The following is a 17714-nucleotide window of genomic DNA, read 5'->3' on the forward strand; positions in this document are numbered from 1 at the left end:
CTCTCATTCTGTGGGTGACCTTCCATTTTGTTGATTCTTTTGCTGTGCGGAAGCTTTTGAGCTGGCGTAGTCCCGCTCGTTAGGTTTTGCTTTTGTTGCTGTGCTTTTGGTGTCATAGCCACAAAACTGTTGCCAAGACCAATGTCGGGGGGCTTTCCCCCCATGTTTCCTTTAAGGAGTTTTTTGGTTTCACGTCTTATATTTAGGACTTTAACCCCGCCCCCCCCCTTTTTTTTTTGGCTTAAGTGTATATATTTTACCAGGGCAGAGGTATCCTTGTGAATGAACTCATGCAACACACACTATGCTGTTGCATCATTTAGAGGCTTCTGCAGGGACGGGGGTGGGCCTGACTCCTCCTCCTGCTGCTTGCTGACCCACCTCTGCCAGAAGGAGCGGCAGCCAGCATGGACTCCACCACCCGGAGGGTTGTTTTTAAAATATATTTTTATTGGTTTCAGAGAGGAAGGAAGAGGGAGAGAGAGATAGAAATGATGAGAGAGAATCATCGACTAGCTGCCTCCTTCACACCCCCCCACTGGGGATCGAGCCCACAACCCGGGCTTGTACCCTTGACTGGAATCGAACCTGGGACCCCTCAGTCTGCAGGCTGATGCTCTATCCACTGAGCCAAACCGGCTAGGGCAGCCCCAGAGGTTTTTTTGTTGTTTTTTTTATTCATCCCTCCCTCTTTGGCAACCATCAGCTTATCTATAATAATAAAAGCGTAATATGCTAATTAGACCGGACAGCCGAACAACCTTCCGGACATCATTCTGCAAGGCCTACCGGAAGAAGCCGCTGCGATGGGGGCAGAGGCAGAGGCAGTTAGGGGCTATCAGGCAGGCGAGCAGTTAGGGGTGGGACAACAAACCCATGTTTCTCTTTCTCTTCTTTCCTCTCTCTCTAAAATCAATTCATAAGAAAAAAAAATTGTTTTAAATCTACGTATAACTGTCGAGACCCCCAAAACTGTAGTCGCCCACGGATACCCTCAGAGGGAATGGCTCCAGGACCCCCACCGATACCGGGATCTGCGGGTGCGCAAGTCCCTCATGTGAGCTGGTAGGAGGAGGCATACAGTCGGCCCTCCGCCTCCAGGGATTCCAACCTGGCGTGGAAAATACCGTTTTCCATCGGCAGTGGGTTGAATCCGTGGGTGAGAAACCCAGAAGTATGGAGGCCCACGGTATGTTTACTGAAAAAATCCACCCGCGAAGTTCCAGCCCCTGTTGTTCAAGCGTCCACTGGACTCGGGGTTCTCCAAGTGGATTCCTGAACCCGCCCATCAGCGACGCCTGGGGACTCGCCGAATCCCCATTCAAGTGGCCCTGCAGGCGCATCTTTTTTGTTTGTTTGTTTTAATGTATTTTATTGAGTTTTTACAGAGAGGAAGGGAGAGGGACGGAGTCAGAAACATCATTGAGAGAAACATCGATCAGCTGCCTCCTGCACACCCCCCACTGGGGATGTGCCGGCAACCAAGGTACATGCCCTTGACCAGAATCGAACCTGGGACCCTTCAGTCCGCAGGCTGACGCTCTATCCACTGAGCCAAACCGGCTAGGGCTGCAGGCGCATCTTCATGATGCGGACACCACCGCCCCAAAGCACACCCTTGCCTGATCCCATCTGCCTCGGGTGTGAACTCTTACCTGGTAGGAGCAGCGATCTTTATCTCAAAGACCTACACAGTCGTTTGGAGAAAACCTACACTCTCCAAAGAACTTGAGTTTATTTAAGTGAAAAACGGGATGAGGCGGGTCGGAACGAGCGAGCCACCCAGCCGAGCCCCCAGTGCATGGCGGCGCCCCACTACTGACTCCGGTGCCCCTCCATCCCTTTCGCCCCGGTGGCCACCCCTCAACCCTACAGCCACAGCATTGGGAGGACCACTGCCCCCCACCCCCCAGACACCCCGCGGGGACAGGGCCAGTCCCTCAGCCCCACGCGGCCTCTTCGCGCAGACCTTGGGGGTCTGTTGTTTGAACGCTGTTTGCGGTCACCCCGAGGTCGCGTCCCCACTTCTGCGCTCAGGGTGCCGCGTCCCAGGCCGCGAGGCAGGAAGCCCACTGCCCGCAGGCTGTGTTCCCGCCGGCAGCGCGCACACGCGGCCCCGAGGGCGCGGCGGCCCCGGCCGCGGGGTTCGTCCCGTCCCCTCCCCCTCCCGCCCCGCCCCGCCCGCCCGCCCGCCGAGCCGGGAGCCCACGGACGGAGCCCCGGACCGGCGCGCCGTGGTGGCCGCGGGCCGGGGGGCGGGGCGGGCCGCCTGGACTCGGCCTCCGGTCGGAGCGCCCGCAGCCAATGGGGCCCGTGGGGGCCGGGCCGCGGCGCCGCGATTGGCGCGCGGGGCGGGCGCGGCTCCGGGGGGCGGGCGGGCGGCGCGGGCGGCGCGGTTATAAGGGAGGAAAGTTCCGCTCGGAGGGCAGAGCCGGGCGCGCGCTCCTACGGTGGTGGCAACGCCGGGCGCGGCCGCGGGGGGACAGGTGGCGACGGCGGGAGCCCGGGGAAGGCCCCCTCGCTCGCCTGGGTGTCTCGGGAGGACCCCCGTGTCCCAGGACCTTTGCGCGCAGCCATGGGCAGCGTCGGGGAGCCTGGTGGGGGGGGCAGGGGGCGCGCGACGGGCCCGCGCAGCGTGGGGTGCCGCTGCGCACCTTTCGCTGGGAACAGATCCGCCCGCACAACCTGCCGGGCGACAAGTGGCTGGTCATCGAGCGCCGCGTCTACGACATCAGCCGCTGGGCGCAGCGGCACCCGGGGGGCAGCCGCCTCATCGGCCACCACGGCGCCGAGGACGCCACGGTAAGGGAGCCGCCGGCGCGGGGTGGAGCCCGGCGCGCTCGGGCGGATCCTGGGCATGGTGCCCCGCTTCGCCTGCGGGGGTCTTAGCGCCCTTCCCTAGCTGACCTATGACCTCCTGGCCAGGGACCCTGACTTGGGATGGGCTGGCGAGGGAAGGGGGCCACGTCCCCGCTTGGGGCACCGCACCTCGGGCCATGGGCCGGGGCTGGGCGGGAGTGGGGGCTCTCAGAGGTGGGTGTGTCATGACCGAAAGAGCCCCATAGAAGAGCCCTCCCCCCTACCCCCCTGCTACTCTGAGGTACCTCCTCTCCGTTCTGGGTCCTCCCCGCCCCCCCACAACCAGGTCCCTCATGCTGGGTGCCAAGGGTAGGGCCAAGACCCTAGGGGCTGGGCGAGGATGTACCAATAGAGGCTGGGGGCTGGGCAGCAAAGGCCGGGCTGGGCCCAAAGGTATGTGCTTGCCCAAGAGCTGTGGTGAATGTCAGAGGGTCAGTGACTCACCTCTCCGCGGCTGGCAGCTGCCGTGGGAGAACCATGCCAGCCAGGCTGGGTGGGCCTCCTTGGGAAGCACAGTCACCCCGGGAACAGGCTGGCTCCCGGGGACCCCGACTTCCCCTTCCCAACCCATGTCTAGACTTGCCTGGGCCGTGGAGGGGTGTGGCCTGGTCCAGGGGGACCATCTGGCTGGAGCCCAGTGGCAGAGCAGCCAACTAGGACTCCTCACGCCTGTTCCCGAAGTCCCCCGTAGGGGCATCAGAGCCGGGCCATGCTGTTCTGTCCTTGGCCTTCTGAGGCCCTAGATTCCAGGGGATGAACCAAGATTCCAGGGGATGAGTTCCTCACTGTCAGAACTTTAGGCAGCAAGAGAGAGTGTGTCCGGTCGCAGGAGGGCCAGGCTCCCTGTTGCCTGGCCCCTGCTCCCTGCCCACCGCCTTCCGCCACGGGTTGCCCAGTCTTTGCGAGACTCCAGAGCAGCGATTCGCAGCCTTTCTCGTTGCACAGCGCACGAGCTAACACAATTCTGCGACACACCAAAGATCATAGTGTTTCCCCTCTGACCAAAAACACACACACAAACATATAGCTATTGTCATTTTTTAAAATTTTGACAATCGAAGGCAAAGAGGTCAGTGCCCCTGACCAAATAGTCAGGAATTGCATGTTTTATTATTATTATTATTATTTAATCCTCACCCGAGGATATTTTTCCATTGATTTTTAGAGAGAGTGGAAAAGAGAGGGAAAGACAGAGAGAAACATGGATGTGAGAGAAACACATCGATTTGTTGCCTCCGGCACACGCCCCAACCAGGGCCCGAGCCGGGGAGGAGCCTGCAACCGTGACCGGAATCGAACCCGGGACCTTCGGTCTGCAGGCCGACGCTCTATCCACTGAGCCAAACCGGCCAGGGCAGGTATTGCATGTTTTAAACTTTCTTCAGCACACGACGCACCCACCGCGGCACACCAATTGAAAAAGGCTGTTTTTGAGGAAAGAGGTCCCCGTTCCCCTCTTCCACCCCAGGAGGCTGAGGGGTGCGGGTCAGCAGCCTCCTAAACCTCCCGAAACGGGCAGAAAGCCTCGTCCTTCCGGCCGAGAGGCCGGGTGGTGGCCACGGAGGTGAAGCTGACCATGGCCAGTAAGTGTGTGGCCATGCGCAGACCTACATGTGTGAGAACACTGCACGTGTGTGCGTTCCTGTCAAGGTATGGGGGTACCAGGCGCCACAGCCGCCCCTCTCGGCCTGGCTGGGCCCTGGCCGCCCCTCACGGACCCTGTGGATGCTTGTTCTGGCCTTTTCCAACCTCGGATCCGAAGGGCAGGATGGGAGCAGGTGAGAATTCGACGGAGAGTTTTCAGTAATTGCATTTTCCTCCTTGCCGCCCAGACCTGTGCGGGGGACCCTCCCATGTGGTGTGGGGACCCCAGCATACAGTTAGCCCTTGACCCTGAGACCTCCATCTGATGGTTTTCTTATTGATTCATCACCAATGAAGTCTGTTTCTTGTTTAAAAAAAAAAAAAAATCTGTTCCCTGGGGCTGGGTCATGGCTCAGCCATTGGAGGCCCTGAGTGACCTTAAACCAGGCATGTCATTCCTCTGAGCCTCAGTTTCCTTATCTGTACAATGGGGAGAGTGGGGCCAGACAGCAAGCGGCCGAGGGCAGGACTGGGCCTTCGCAACTCCGTGGCCACAGGGCCGCCACGTCATTGCTTCTGGTCAGTATATGTTTCTGTGTGACGAGTGTGGGTGGGCCCTGCAGACTGCGTAGTGCGTGGGGACAGCCATGGCATAATCACCCCTTGCTGGGTGACCGTGTCTGGTTCCGCCACATCTGTCACAGGAAAGAGTTGCATTAGGCCACCTCTTAGCTTCCTCAAGGCCCCGAACACTGGGTGGGAGTTGCCAGGAACACCTGGTCTGTTCAGGCCAAAAGGGTTATGAGGTGGCTGAGGTTGGGGGACCCTGTCTTTGTCCATATGGGCCCATCAGACAGACCAGGGATTGGACCAGCCCAGTGCCCGCCCTGCGTGGTCAAGCCCAGACCCCAGGCTTCCAATCCCAGGTCCTGGAGACCAGGGGGGGTGGGGCAGCTGTCTTGCCAGGGCCGTCCATCAGCTGTTCTCATGTCCAGGCAGCAGAAGCCTCCCTGCCAGGAAATTCCCAGAGTTCCTGGGCCATTAAGTCAGCCTGTGGCCATCCTGGGATACGGAGCGGTACCCCGGGGAGAGCGCTCCGGGCCCTACGCCAGGTTTGTGTAAGAGTCAGAGGCAGCCTGCAGGGAGCGGAGCCAGCCGGGAGAGGCAAGGCCTGGCTGTTGCACAAGAGACTGCGTCCTATCCCAGGAGCTCCCGGGACCCTATGTCCAGGGGTACGCCTGGGCCGGGCGCCGAGCACCCACCGTGGCTCTGAAGTCAGATTTATAGATACTCTGTCTTCACCCTCAGGCCCTATGGTGATTATTCCCGCTTTACAGACGAGGAAACGGGGGCTCGGACAGGCAAAGTGACTTGAAATTAAAAGTTAGATCTGCGGCTTGGCTCAGTGGCTAAGCGTCGACCTATGAACCAGGAAGTCATGGTCTGATTCCCGGTCAGGAAACATGTTCGGGTTGTGGGCTCGGTCCCTAGTGTGGGGCGTGCAGGAGGCAGCCAGTCAATGATTCTCTCTTACCATTGATGTTTCTATCTCTCTCTCCCTCTCCCTTCCTCTCTGAAATAATATATATGTGTGTGTGTGTGTGTGTGTGTGTGTGTGTGTATGTATGTATGTATACATATATATATATATATATATTTAAATTTGATTTAAATAAAGTTAGGTCCGGGTTTTGAACCCACAGCCCGTGCTCTTTGCCACATGCTACACTGGGACTTAGCTGTTTATTCCATTCATTCGTTCGTTCGTTCATTCATTCGTTGGTTTTCAGTTATTGAATCACTGTGCCCGTCAGTCGATGGCCGATGAGCATACCCTGAGTGTCGGTCCTCACCTGAGGAGCGGGCTGTGGGAACCCCTGAGGAGGGAGCCCCTTGGCAGCGGACCGGCTGGAGCAGAGGCTCCGAGGGGGGACCTACTCTGCGTTCAGGGGCCAGCAAGGCAGGCTGCAGGGCTGGCGTCGAGCAGTGGGGAGCGGGGCAGGTGGGTGGGTCCAAGAGTAGCAGGCGCCGCTCCTGCTGTCTTCTGTGTCCTGGGAAGCAGGACTTTGGTTTTATTCTAAGGGGCCTTGCAGGGCACAGCAGGGAAGCCAGGGGAATCTGATGCAGATTTAAAATGACCCCTAATGGGGAGGGGGAAGGCAGAGCCTCCCAAGAAAAGGGCAGGGGGGCTAAGGGATGAGATGACGGGTCCCAAAGGGCAGTGTGGCCAGGGCAGGAGATGCTGTGGTGCAGGCGCGCCAGGGGAGCCGTCGGGAAATAGCTCAGTGCCTCTCTGAGCTGAGGCAGGCACTAGTGTCAGCCCATTTTGCAGATGGGGAGACTGAGGCTGAATATGGGTGATGGAGAAGGACCTTCTTGGGGCCCTTGAACAGCAGGGCCTTCCTCCTGGGGCTTGGAGGGTGGGGTTGTGTCTGGTGGGAGTTGGGGAGAGGCAGGGCCCATCCTGAGCCTTGAGTGAGGGTGGGTGCAGAGGGGACCGGCCATGAACTCGGAGGACCTGGCTCGGGAGCTCACACTCTGCTTCCACCCACCACACTGGCTGCCGTGAACACCCTGCTGCCCAATGACATGTGACCTCTCGGGCTCCGTGGGCATTTTCTGCAGTCCCCGCCCCCCAGCCCCTTCCCAGGAGCGCAGTGGGCAGAGTGGGTGCTGGTGGCCCTCCTCGTGTCCTCCAAGGGTCCCACGCTGCATGGGTTTCTCATGGGACAGCGAGGAGGGCCAGAGCCAAGCGGCGGAGAGAGGCCCAGCAGCCAGCGTGCCTGGCCGCTGGGGGTCACCGCGGGGCCAGGGACACTGCCGAGGCCCTGAGAGGTGGGCCAGCCTGTCACAGGGCCACCAGCAGAGCTGGGACACAGGGCGGCCTCGGGGGGCTCTGCCCTTGAGCTGGGCTCTGCCCTATGGGCGGGAGTTGGATGTGCCATGTTCAGAGCTGTGTGCCCTTCGGCCTCTAGTGCCTCGGTTTTCCCATCTGCAAACGGGAGACCGGTCGCGCTTGCCTGCTGGCCGTCTGTGAGGAGGGCCAGGGAGCGGCCCGGGAGGAGCGTCTGAGCGCGGGGCACGCGTTCCTGTGCTGTCTTCGCCGGGAGAGGGAGGGAGGGCGGGCACCCCATCTCCACAGCCACTGCCTCCTTCAGGCGCAGGCCCAGGTCACCCCACCTGCCCTGCGCCACCCCCTTTCTTTCTTTTTTTTATTTGTTGTCACTCCTCACCTGAGGATATGTTTCCATTGATCTTTAGAGAGAGTGGAAGGGAGGGGGAGAGACGGAGAGACACATCGATGTGAGAGAGACACGTTGATTGGTTGCCCCCCGCACGTGCCCCACCGGGGCTGGGGATCGAGCCTGTAACTAAGGTCTGTGCCCTTGACCGGAATTGAACCCGGGACCCTTCAGTTCATGGGCCAATGCTCTACCCACTGAGCCAAACCGGCCTGGGTTCCACCCTCTGTCTGATCTGGAATATTCCAGAATCTTTGGAGAGTGGCCAGAAATGCTCCCTTGCCCGCACTGTATCTCTGGGGTGGAGGGATGCCCCCCTCAGGTTGGCTGGGACTTGACCGTGCCGGACACACAGCATGTGCTGGCGTGTCACCCCTGCGACCCATCCTCCTAGGGCTCCAAATCGGAGTGGACTCAGGTCAGAGCGCGGCTGGGAGCGCCTGCCGGGCGCCAGGCCCCTTCTGAGTGCTCCACCTGCGCTGGCTGAGTCCTCCCCGGGGCCCACGGGCGGGACATTTGCGGTTCCTGATGAGGAAACAGAGTGGAGGGGGTGATGTTGTCACTCCATGCCCAGCTCAGAAGCGGCAGCTCACCTTCCATGCCCGGCAGGCCGGCTCCAGCGCCCTCCCACTCCTGCCCCTTAGCCAGCCGCTCAGGGAGCTCAGGGCTGGGCAGGGCTGGAGCCACTCCCAGGCCCCGGGGCTGAGGCGGGGCTGGGTGGGAGCTGTGCCTGCAGGGGGGTGGGGGCGCAGCACAGGATGGGCCCGGGTTTCGTCCCGCTGCCCTCGGTGTCCCAGCACCCAGCCCAGCCCCCGTTCCCTCGCCTGCCTCCAGTGCATGTGCCTCCGGGCGGTGCAGGGCCGGCTCTCATCCACTTCTCACCCCTCCTCCCAGCCCTGCCCCGGGCAGCGCTGTGAGCAGCGTGTGTTGAGGGGCACAGTGTCACCCTAGTTTTGTCCCAAGACCCGGTGAGAGACCTGGAGTGCCACCTTCGACTTGTCAGGTGGGAGGGGCCTGGGCTTTGCACCCGCGTCCCTGGAAGGCACTTCTGGTGCCCCAGGGTGGACGGCAGGGGTGCCCCCTGCTGTTTCCTCAAACTCGGTCAGAGTGGCCGGGAAATGCCAGGACCCCCTCCTGTCCCCACCACCCAGGCCCAGGACAGCGGTCCCTTGGCTGCTTGGGATGGTGGCCAGCCTCATGGTGAGGACCCCACACACACCTACAGGGCTGCTGCCGAGTGGCCAGAGCACAGCTGTCCAGTGGGACCGGGTTCTGAGCCGGCCTCCATCAGAGGGAGCTGGACCGCGCTTAGCCTCGCTGAGCCTTCCGCAGCGGCCCCGGAGGACGGGCTCACAGGCCCCGGCAGCCAGGCTCCAGGAAAGCTGTTCGGGGGCGCATCAGGGTGTGCTCGGCGGCCAGGGACCACCCTGCGGGAAGTCCAGGGCAGGGGCCGCCCCGCCCAGCCGCCCTGCTCTCCAAGGACCTGCTGTGCCTCTGTGCTCGTGTGCCCCTGTGCGTGTGCCCCTGTGCGTGTGCCTCTGTGCATGTGCCCCTGTGTGTGTGCCCCTGTGCATGTGCCCCTGTGCGTGTGCCCCTGTGTGTGTGCCCCTGTGCGTGTGCCCATGTGCGTGTGCACCTGTGCGTGTGCCTCTGTGCATGTGCCCCTGTGTGTGTGCCCCTGTGCGTGTGCCCATGTGCGTGTGCCCCTGTGCGTGCGCCTCTGTGTGCTGCCAGGGGAGGTTCAAAGGGAATCAGAGTCTTGGCCTTAAAAAGGAAGGAAGTTCTGACACAGGTTACAACAGAGATGAGCCTTGCAGACAGGATGCTAAGTGGCAAGTTAGCCACAAAGGGACAAATATTGTATCATTTCTCTTCTGTGAGGTCCCTAGACTGTCACATTCATGTGGAGAGACAGCAGAACTGTGGGTGCCGCGGGCTGGGGCGGGGGGGGGGGGGGGCGGTGTCGCCTTGAATGGGCAGCGTTGAGTTTGGGAGGATGAAAAAGTCCTGAAGGTGACGGTGGTGGTGGTTGCCCAGCAAAGTGAATATACTTCGTGCCCTGAGCTGTGTCTTCGAAACGGTTAACAGGCCGTTTCGTGTCGCTGGGCTGCGGGTACAAAGTTAAAGCCCCGGCCCCCGCTCAGGCGATTGAGCCCCATCCCGTGCCCCGGAGGGTGCGGCTCGATCCTCAGGCAGCTGGTCAATGTTTCTCTCTCTCTCCCTCTCCCCTCCTCTCTCTAAAATCAATAAGAACATACATATTTTTGTAATTAAGGGAAAAAACCTTAGCAGTCCCGAGTCAGGATGGCCCTGGAGTCTTGCCCCTGGATTTGCCGAGTTCCAGGCAGAATGGACTCGCTCGAGGTCACAGTGAGGGTCCGCTGAGCCCCTCCCCGCCGCCTCCATCGCTGGGCAGGGTCCTGGCAGCTTCCTGGGGGGCCAGCCTCCCTCCCGGCCCTGTGCCCTCCCTCAGGCTTCTTCCAGGGGAGGGTCTGCACGCCACAGTTCACACAGCCCCTCTTCCCTTCCCGCCGGCCTAGGTTAATCCAGAAGCTTCACCTTCCCAGCTCCCCCACCCCACCACCACCCCGCAGGCCTCCTGCAGGTGTGGCCCTGAGGAGCTGGGGAGGGGGGTGGTAGTGGGGGGGGTTCCCAAGCTGCTTCCCCCCACCCCCCGGGACTGCGGGACGCCTGGCAGTAAAGACAGGCCTGGCTGCCACTCCTGTTCCACACTCACCGGAAGCTGGTAGGCTCACTAGTGGGCAGACAGGTGGCCGCCCCGTCCAGTCCCCTTCTTCAGAGGCACCTCCTCAGCAGCCCGGTCACCTCCCCCAGGCCCGTGGGACAGCACCGCGGGTCCCTGCCTCCTCAGCTCCGCGGCTGGGTGGCTGTGGCCGGCCCCTCCCCCGAGAGCCTCTGAAAGCCGCGGGGACAGGCAGCTGAAGAACTGTGAGCAGCCGCGAGCCCCTCACACCACGAGTGGATCGGGGAGGCTGAGCGGCCGGGGTGACGGCCAAGGTCACCGCACTCAGCAGTGCCCAGGCCCCTCCCTGGCCAGTGCCTTGGCCTTTATCTGCCTCCTCATCTCTCCTCTGACCCCCGCGCCTGCACTGCTCCCAGCCGCCCTGCTCATTTACAGAGAAGGTCAGACCTATTTCATTTACTTTTTGAAAGACAGATCTTCTGCGCCTGCTTTTAAAATCAAACGGGTTTCACTGTTGAGTGTCTTCCCTGCAAACCCCCAAGAACTCGGCCTGCGCGGCCCTCCAGGGAGCACCCCCCCGCTCCCCCCCCCCCCCCCCCTCCCCCCCCCCGCGGCCGAAGGTGACGCCTGTGACCCAGGCCTTATTTTCGACGCCGCAGAAAAGCATGTGATTTCCAGAAAGCTTTCCAGAGATTTTTTTTTTTAAGTTGAAAACTATCATAAAAGGAATCATGAGTCTTTCAAGGAGACCTCCTAGCTGCTAGCAGATCCAGAGTTTTATGCACCCAGTAGGTTTGGAGAGAGCCCGCGTGCGGTCGGAGCAGCTGGGCCCGGCTGGCAGGGCCCCAGGGCCGGGGAGGACCAGGGCGGCTCCCGGGCAAGGCTGACCCCTGGGCTAGTCCCGTGGCCACTGAGCAGCCCGCTGATTCTCGCCCAACTGTCTCGTCTGCCCTGCCCTCCCGTCAGTCGTCCTCGGCTCGCCTGCGGCCTCAGGTGCTGCTCCGCGGTCTGTCTGTCTGTCTGTCTGCCCCCCTGACTGTCTGCTCTCCCTCAGGACGCCTTCCATGCCTTCCACCAAGACCTCAGCTTCGTGCGCAAGTTCCTGCAGCCCCTGCTGATCGGGGAGCTGGCCCCTGAGGAGCCCAGCCAGGACGGAGCCCAGAACGTGAGCAGGGCCTGGTGGAGGCCGAGCCATACGGGGGGCACGGGGGGCACGGCCATAGCAGCTCCAGCGGCAGCACCCCCAGGGGGCCCGGGGCCACGGCTGTCTGCCAGCCCCTCCGCGGCAGGCGGTTGAGGGTGGGCTGAGGGACGCCTGCTGTGGGCCCGCATCCCCGGCGACAACGAGCTTTCTGACGAGCTGAGCTGGAAGGGCTCAGCCCACGCTGGCTGTTTCTGCTTCTTGCAGACCCCACTTTTTTCAGGGGAGCCTCTGCCTCCAGGTAGCAATCCAGGTCACGCCCCACGCCTGGTGCGCTTGAACCTCTGACCCCTTTGGCCACACCCCTTGGGCCTGGCCTGGGAGGACTGGCTGTGGGGCGTTTCTGGGGACACCTGGGACTTGGCTTCCTCCCCTGATTGGCCACTCACCGCGGCAGGTCCAGCTGGTCGAGGACTTCCGCGCCCTGCGCCAGGCGGCCGAGGACATGAAGCTGTTTGAGGCCCAGCCGGCCTTCTTCACGCTCCTGCTGGGCCACATCCTCGCCATGGAGCTGCTCGCCTGGCTCATCGTCTACCTCCTGGGCCCCGGCTGGCTGCCCAGCACCCTCACCGCCCTCATCCTGACCGTCTCCCAGGTGACCCCACTGTCTCGCAGCCCCTCACCTGTCCAACAGACACACGTGGACATTCTAGACTCATTTGCTGAGTGAATGAATGAATGAATGAATGGACGAGTGAATGAACGGAGGTGTGTATCTGAGGGCCAAGCTGCGTTTTATTTAATTAACTAATTAATTAATTATTTTAAGCCTCAGCTGAGGAGCTTTCCCCCTGGATTTCTAGAGAGAGTGGAAGGGAGGGAGGGAAGGGGGGAAGAGGGAGGAGAGAGAGGAGTGTCTACCTGAGAGGGATACATCGATTGGTTGCCTCCCGCACGCTCCCCACTGGGGCTGGGGAACCTGCAACCGAGGTCCAAGATCCGTGACCTTGACTGCAGAATCAAATCGGCGACACTTGGGCCGGCACTCTAACCACTGAGCCACCGGCCAGGCCTCAAGCTGCATTTGAAATGAGCTGAGGAAGCTCCTTCCTTAGCCCTGAGTGTGCACAGGGCAGGGAGCCAGAGGGCTCTACCCCAGCCCCATGACGTGCAGGCCCCGAGACCGCCTGGAACTCAATGTTCTGTAAAAAGAGGAAGCTGGTAGACCAGGTCCTGAAAGGACTGTTAGCTGTGGGTGAGCCCCTTGAGCTGGGGGGCTCACTGGGGCTCCAGGGCTGGGCCCCCAGGCAGCCAGCACCCTCCCCCAGGGCTGGAGTCAGGGGCCAGGTCCCCTGAGCCTGCCTCTCTCCCCAGGCCCAGAGCTGGTATTTGCAGCACGACCTGGGCCACACGTCCGTTTTCCGGAAACCCCGGTGGAACCACGTGGCACAGCAGTTTGTGATGGGACAGCTGAAGGTGAGGGTGGGGCATGTGCTGGGCACGCAGGGGCTGAGCTGGGGCGCCAAGCGTGCGGGCACGTGTGGTGGGCATGGCCTGGCCCCCCCTGAGCCCCCTCTCCCCTGCAGGGCTTCTCCGCCCATTGGTGGAACTTCCGCCACTTCCAGCACCACGCCAAGCCCAACGTCTCCCACAAAGACCCAGACGTGACCTTGGCGCCCATCTTCCTCTTGGGGGAGTCGTCTGTTGAGGTTCGTGGGGAGGACGTGGACACACACTGGCTGGGCCTGCTGCTGAGGGGGACTGGCCCCTGACCAAGCCCCCCACTCTAGTTCCAGGCTAGCCCCTACCCCAGGGACCCCCTCCCCACCGCCCAGCCTGCTGCGACGATGGGCGCAGTTGCTAGAATCTAGAGTTGTCGTTGCCCGGTGGCCCCCGCCAGCCCCCGGCCCCTGCCCGGGAGGAGGGGGCCCCGGAGAGCTGCCCCCCCAGCCGCCGCCTGTCTCCACAGTACGGCAGGAAGAAGCGCAGATATCTGCCCTACAACCACCAGCACCTGTACTTCTTCCTCAGTGAGTCCCTGTGTCCCCCCGAGGGCGGGGCACGGCCGGGGCACCACGCCTGAGCCTGCGCCGTCCGCTTCTGCCTGCTGGGCAGCTGCCAGCCGCCCCTCGAGGAAGGGGCACTTGTGAACCATCTGCATCACGGCGCCTCCCAGCCTCTCCCAGCCCCCGCTCGGCCACCCCTGCCCGCAGCCTGTGCTGACTGCCCCACTGCCAAGCCTGGGCCCCTGCTGGGCCCCTCCTGGGTGCCCTCTGCCAGAGGTCGTCACAGCCCTGCCCAGAGCTTTCGGAATTCCTTCCAGCCCTCCCGTCAGGGCGGTCCAGAGCCCTGGAGGGTTAGAGCACTTGTTGGGGTGCACAGGATGAGGACTCAGGCTGTGGCCACGAAAGGCTGGCCCTGACCTGCAGGAGGGACAAGGAGGCGGTGAGGCAAGGGTCAGCCTGAGGAGGCTCGGCCGCGGAGGGAAGAGTGGGGACCAGGCCTTGTGGGTGAAGGGGTCATCCCTTTCTGGGCCCAGCACCGCGTCCCCGGGCGTCCCGGAGTAACCGCCCCCCTCGGCCAGCGGGCGCCGCCCTGTCCTGAGCCTCTGTCTTTGCAGTCGGCCCGCCGCTGCTCACGCTGGTGAACTTCGAGGTGGAGAATCTGGCCTACATGCTGGTGTGCCTGCAGTGGCAGGTGAGTGGCGGCGGGAGGGGCCCGGGCCAGCCCCGTCCACGAATGCAAACAGGTGTGCGTGCGCATGCAGCCGTGTGGCACCTGTGCGCGGGGGCCGGCCGGTGTGCGCTGAGGGCATGGTGTGGGGCCGGTGGCGGGGTGTCCTCCCTGGGGGTGGGGACCCGCCGGGTTAACTCCACCGGCATTTGTCTCCCAGGAGGGGTTCCCCACCTCAGCCCCTCCATGGCACCCTCACTCCCGTGCTCAGTGGGCAGGGCAGGAACCCCTCCCTCCACCTGGCTGAGAGGGGCGTGACCCGTCCAGGACTCTGAGGCACATCTAGCGGGAAGGGTGGGTGACCTCGGCCCCCTGCCGGCTGCTTCTCGACCTCTGTCCTCCGCCCTCTGCAGGACCTGCTCTGGGCTGCCAGCTTCTACTGCCGCTTCTTCTGGTCCTACATCCCCTTCTACAGCGTCTCCGGGGCCCTGCTCCTCTTCGTGGCTGTCAGGTACGGCGCTTCACACACCGGCAGCAGGGGACCCTGACCACAGACAGCCCCCCGCCCTCAGCGCCTCCACTTCCCCATCTGCGGGATGGGACAGCAAGACTGCCTCCCCGGGTGTGGAAGAATCACGTGACACGAGAGTGGTGGGCTCCCCGGGACAGTGGGTCTAGGGCCGTGGTCGGCAAACCGCGGCTCGCGAGCCACATGTGGCTCTTTGGCCCCTTGAGTGTGGCTCTTCCACAAAATACCGATTTCTGCGCATGGGCCACGAAGTTTCGATCGCACTGTACGTGCGCACCCGCACGTGGTATTTTGTGGAAGAGCCACACTCAAGGGGCCAAAGAGCCGCATGTGGCTCGCGAGCCACGGTTTGCCGAGCCGCAGTTTGCCGACCACTGGTCTAGGGGAAGCGGCCCCGTGGATGTTCACCTCTCGGGCAGGGCTGCTCTGGGCTCAGCCGGCATGGAGCCTGCTCCTCGCAGCGGCGCCACACACCACGGGGGAGGGTTCACGCAGCCCCATTGTACAGATGAGGAAGCTGAGGCCGGGTCTGCTGTGCGTGTGAGCTGGACAGGGGGCAGTGCTGAGCCTTCCCCGCGTGCAGGGTCCTGGAGAGCCACTGGTTCGTGTGGATCACGCAGATGAACCACATCCCCAAGGAGATTGGCCACGAGAAGCACCGCGACTGGGCCAGCTCGCAGGTGGGCAGCGGTGGGCCAGGAGGGGGGCCTTGAGGGGGCTGCCCGGTCCAGGGCATGCCGTGGGCTCAGGGCTTCATGCCAGCCTCCCTCACCTGAGCCCCCACCCGCCCCGGCAGCTGGCAGCCACCTGCAACGTGGAGTCCTCACCCTTCATCGACTGGTTCAGCGGGCACCTCAACTTCCAGATTGAGCACCAGTGAGCGCGGCCCAGGGCCCCGCAGGGTGGGCGTGAGTCTTCCCACGGGCGGTCTGGGCTCCCTGGGGCCTGGGAGGGTGGTGAGCAGGGCCTGGGGTCGGGGGGGGGGTCCCTCTGGCACCCCCCCACCTCAGGTGCCAGCACATGCCCTCCCCCGCCCCCCCAGCCTCTTCCCCACGATGCCCAGGCACAACTACCACAGGATCGCACCTCTGGTCAAGGCGCTGTGTGCCAAGCACGGCCTCACGTACGAGGTGAAGCCCTTCCTCACCGCCCTCGTGGACATCGTCAGGTAAGGGCACCTGGTGGCTCCCCGGGGCCCTGTCCGCCTGGTCCCCCACAGCCCCTCTCTGAGCCCCCCAGGCCCTCTGGGAGCTGACCTGTGAGGCCTTTCCGTCCTCAGCCTGTGGCCTCCCTTCCCAGCCTTCACTCGCGGGCCCCCTGCCCTGGGCCCAGGCCCCGTCCGAGGCTCCAGATCCCTGGCTTCTAGACCTGACATCCCAGCAGGGGACCCAGAAAGCAAGCGCCTAAAATAAGTAAATTACAGAAAACGTGAGGAAGGGAGTGGTGCTTTGGCAACTAAAACGAGACTACAAAACCCATGGATGGAGGCAGGAGAGGGGCGGGAGCGCCAGGCAGGGGCGACGGGCAGGTGGCTGGCATTGAGGCGACAAATGAGCAGACAGGCAGGAGGGGAGAGGGCGGGCCATGGAGACGTCTGGGGAGGAACATTCTGGGCAGGGAACAGCAGTGCAAAAGCCCGAGGCAGGAGCTGGTGTGTGGGAGCCGCTGAGCGGGGCCCGGGGGAGGGACACGCAGGAAGTGGATTCTGGGAAGATGCTCTGGCTGCGAGAATGCGCGGAAGGGGCGAGAGGGGAAGCAGACAGGCGGGTGGGCTGGGCGGCGGGAGCCTGGGCGGTGAGGAGCGGGGGCCGGACCCCCCAGCCAGGGCCCTCCCACCTGTGCCTGGATGCCCTTCCTTCAGCCGGTGTTTGAACCCCTGCTTCTCCTTCATGGCCCTTCCCAGCCTCCTCCTCGGGCCCCAGCCACGCCGCCTGGCCCCGTTAGGACGCCTGGCACAGCGTTTCCCGCGAGTCATTGATATCTCGGGCTCCTCTGCCGACGTTGGCTAGTGGCGGACAGGGGCTGGGCCGCACCAATCCCTGGGCTGCAGGGCCCAGCAGGAAGCAACAGACAGAGCTGGGGGAGGAGGGACAGGCCTACCCTGGCTCCTGCCGGGACTTGGCCTTGCTCTACCCCTCTCCCCCTGCTCCCACGCCAGGTCGAGATTCCACTCCAGTTCCTGAGAACAGGCCTCACTTCTCTGTCCCCCCCCTTCACCGCCACCCAGCGGCCTGCCCCTGGGGGTAGGGGGGGATGGGGACACCTCTGAGCATACGCATCATCTTGGGGGGCGGGGTTGGTATCTTGCAGTTGAGTCCCCAACACCCACCCCACCCATGCCTCCCAGGTCCCTGAAGAAGTCTGGCAACATCTGGCTGAAAGCTTACCTCCAGCAGTGAAGGTGGCACCCAGGGCTCCACCACAGCCAGCTCAGGCAGGCTCCACCCGCCTCCTCCCGGTCCTGCCATCTTCCCCTCCGCCCTCTTGCCACCCTAAGGCCACAGCTCTGGGCCCAACAGGACAGGGGCAAGGGGGATGGGACATGAAGCCACAAGGTGAGCGTGACACGTTTTCCTGGAGCAAAAATTTAGGCAGACTGTTATTTTTATATAAAGACAAACCCAGATCTATGATGGAATAAAGTATTGAACTTGCATGAATTTTGGAGCTGGATTCTGCCAAGATCTCCAAGAAGAGTTGAGGGCCGTCGGGGTGTTGGGGGCGGGAGGATGGGGGGATGGTGCTTTCGGAGCTTCCCCCTGTATGGGGCTCACATGGCCTAAGGGCCTGGTTTCTTCCTGTTCTTCACCCACTCACCAGCAACCTTGGGGGGTCACATGGGCTCCCCTCACTTTACTCCTGGGCAGAGTGGGGCAGGGGCTGGCCCAGCGGACAAGGGCCGAGGGCCACTGGGCAGGTGTCCCCACGCAGGATGGGGAAGCCAGTACATCCTGGACCGGCACTGCCTCTTCCCGGAGCCTC

General features: G+C 62.8%; 1 protein-coding gene across 1 annotated transcript; it reads left to right on the plus strand.

The window, feature by feature from the left end:
- Positions 1-2437: 2437 nt before the first annotated feature.
- Positions 2438-17392, plus strand: FADS3 (fatty acid desaturase 3). The gene is given in 13 exon segments (XM_036295663.1): positions 2438-2599; positions 2602-2802; positions 11444-11554; positions 11988-12185; positions 12905-13006; positions 13117-13239; positions 13500-13560; positions 14151-14227; positions 14617-14714; positions 15316-15412; positions 15529-15608; positions 15775-15900; positions 17080-17392. Coding segments are annotated over 13 exon segments (1350 nt in total). The 5' UTR covers positions 2438-2575; the 3' UTR covers positions 17132-17392.
- Positions 17393-17714: the final 322 nt, after the last annotated feature.

This window comes from Myotis myotis, unplaced genomic scaffold (genome assembly GCF_014108235.1).
Source record: "Myotis myotis isolate mMyoMyo1 unplaced genomic scaffold, mMyoMyo1.p scaffold_m19_p_27, whole genome shotgun sequence".
Taxonomy (NCBI): domain Eukaryota; kingdom Metazoa; phylum Chordata; class Mammalia; order Chiroptera; family Vespertilionidae; genus Myotis; species Myotis myotis.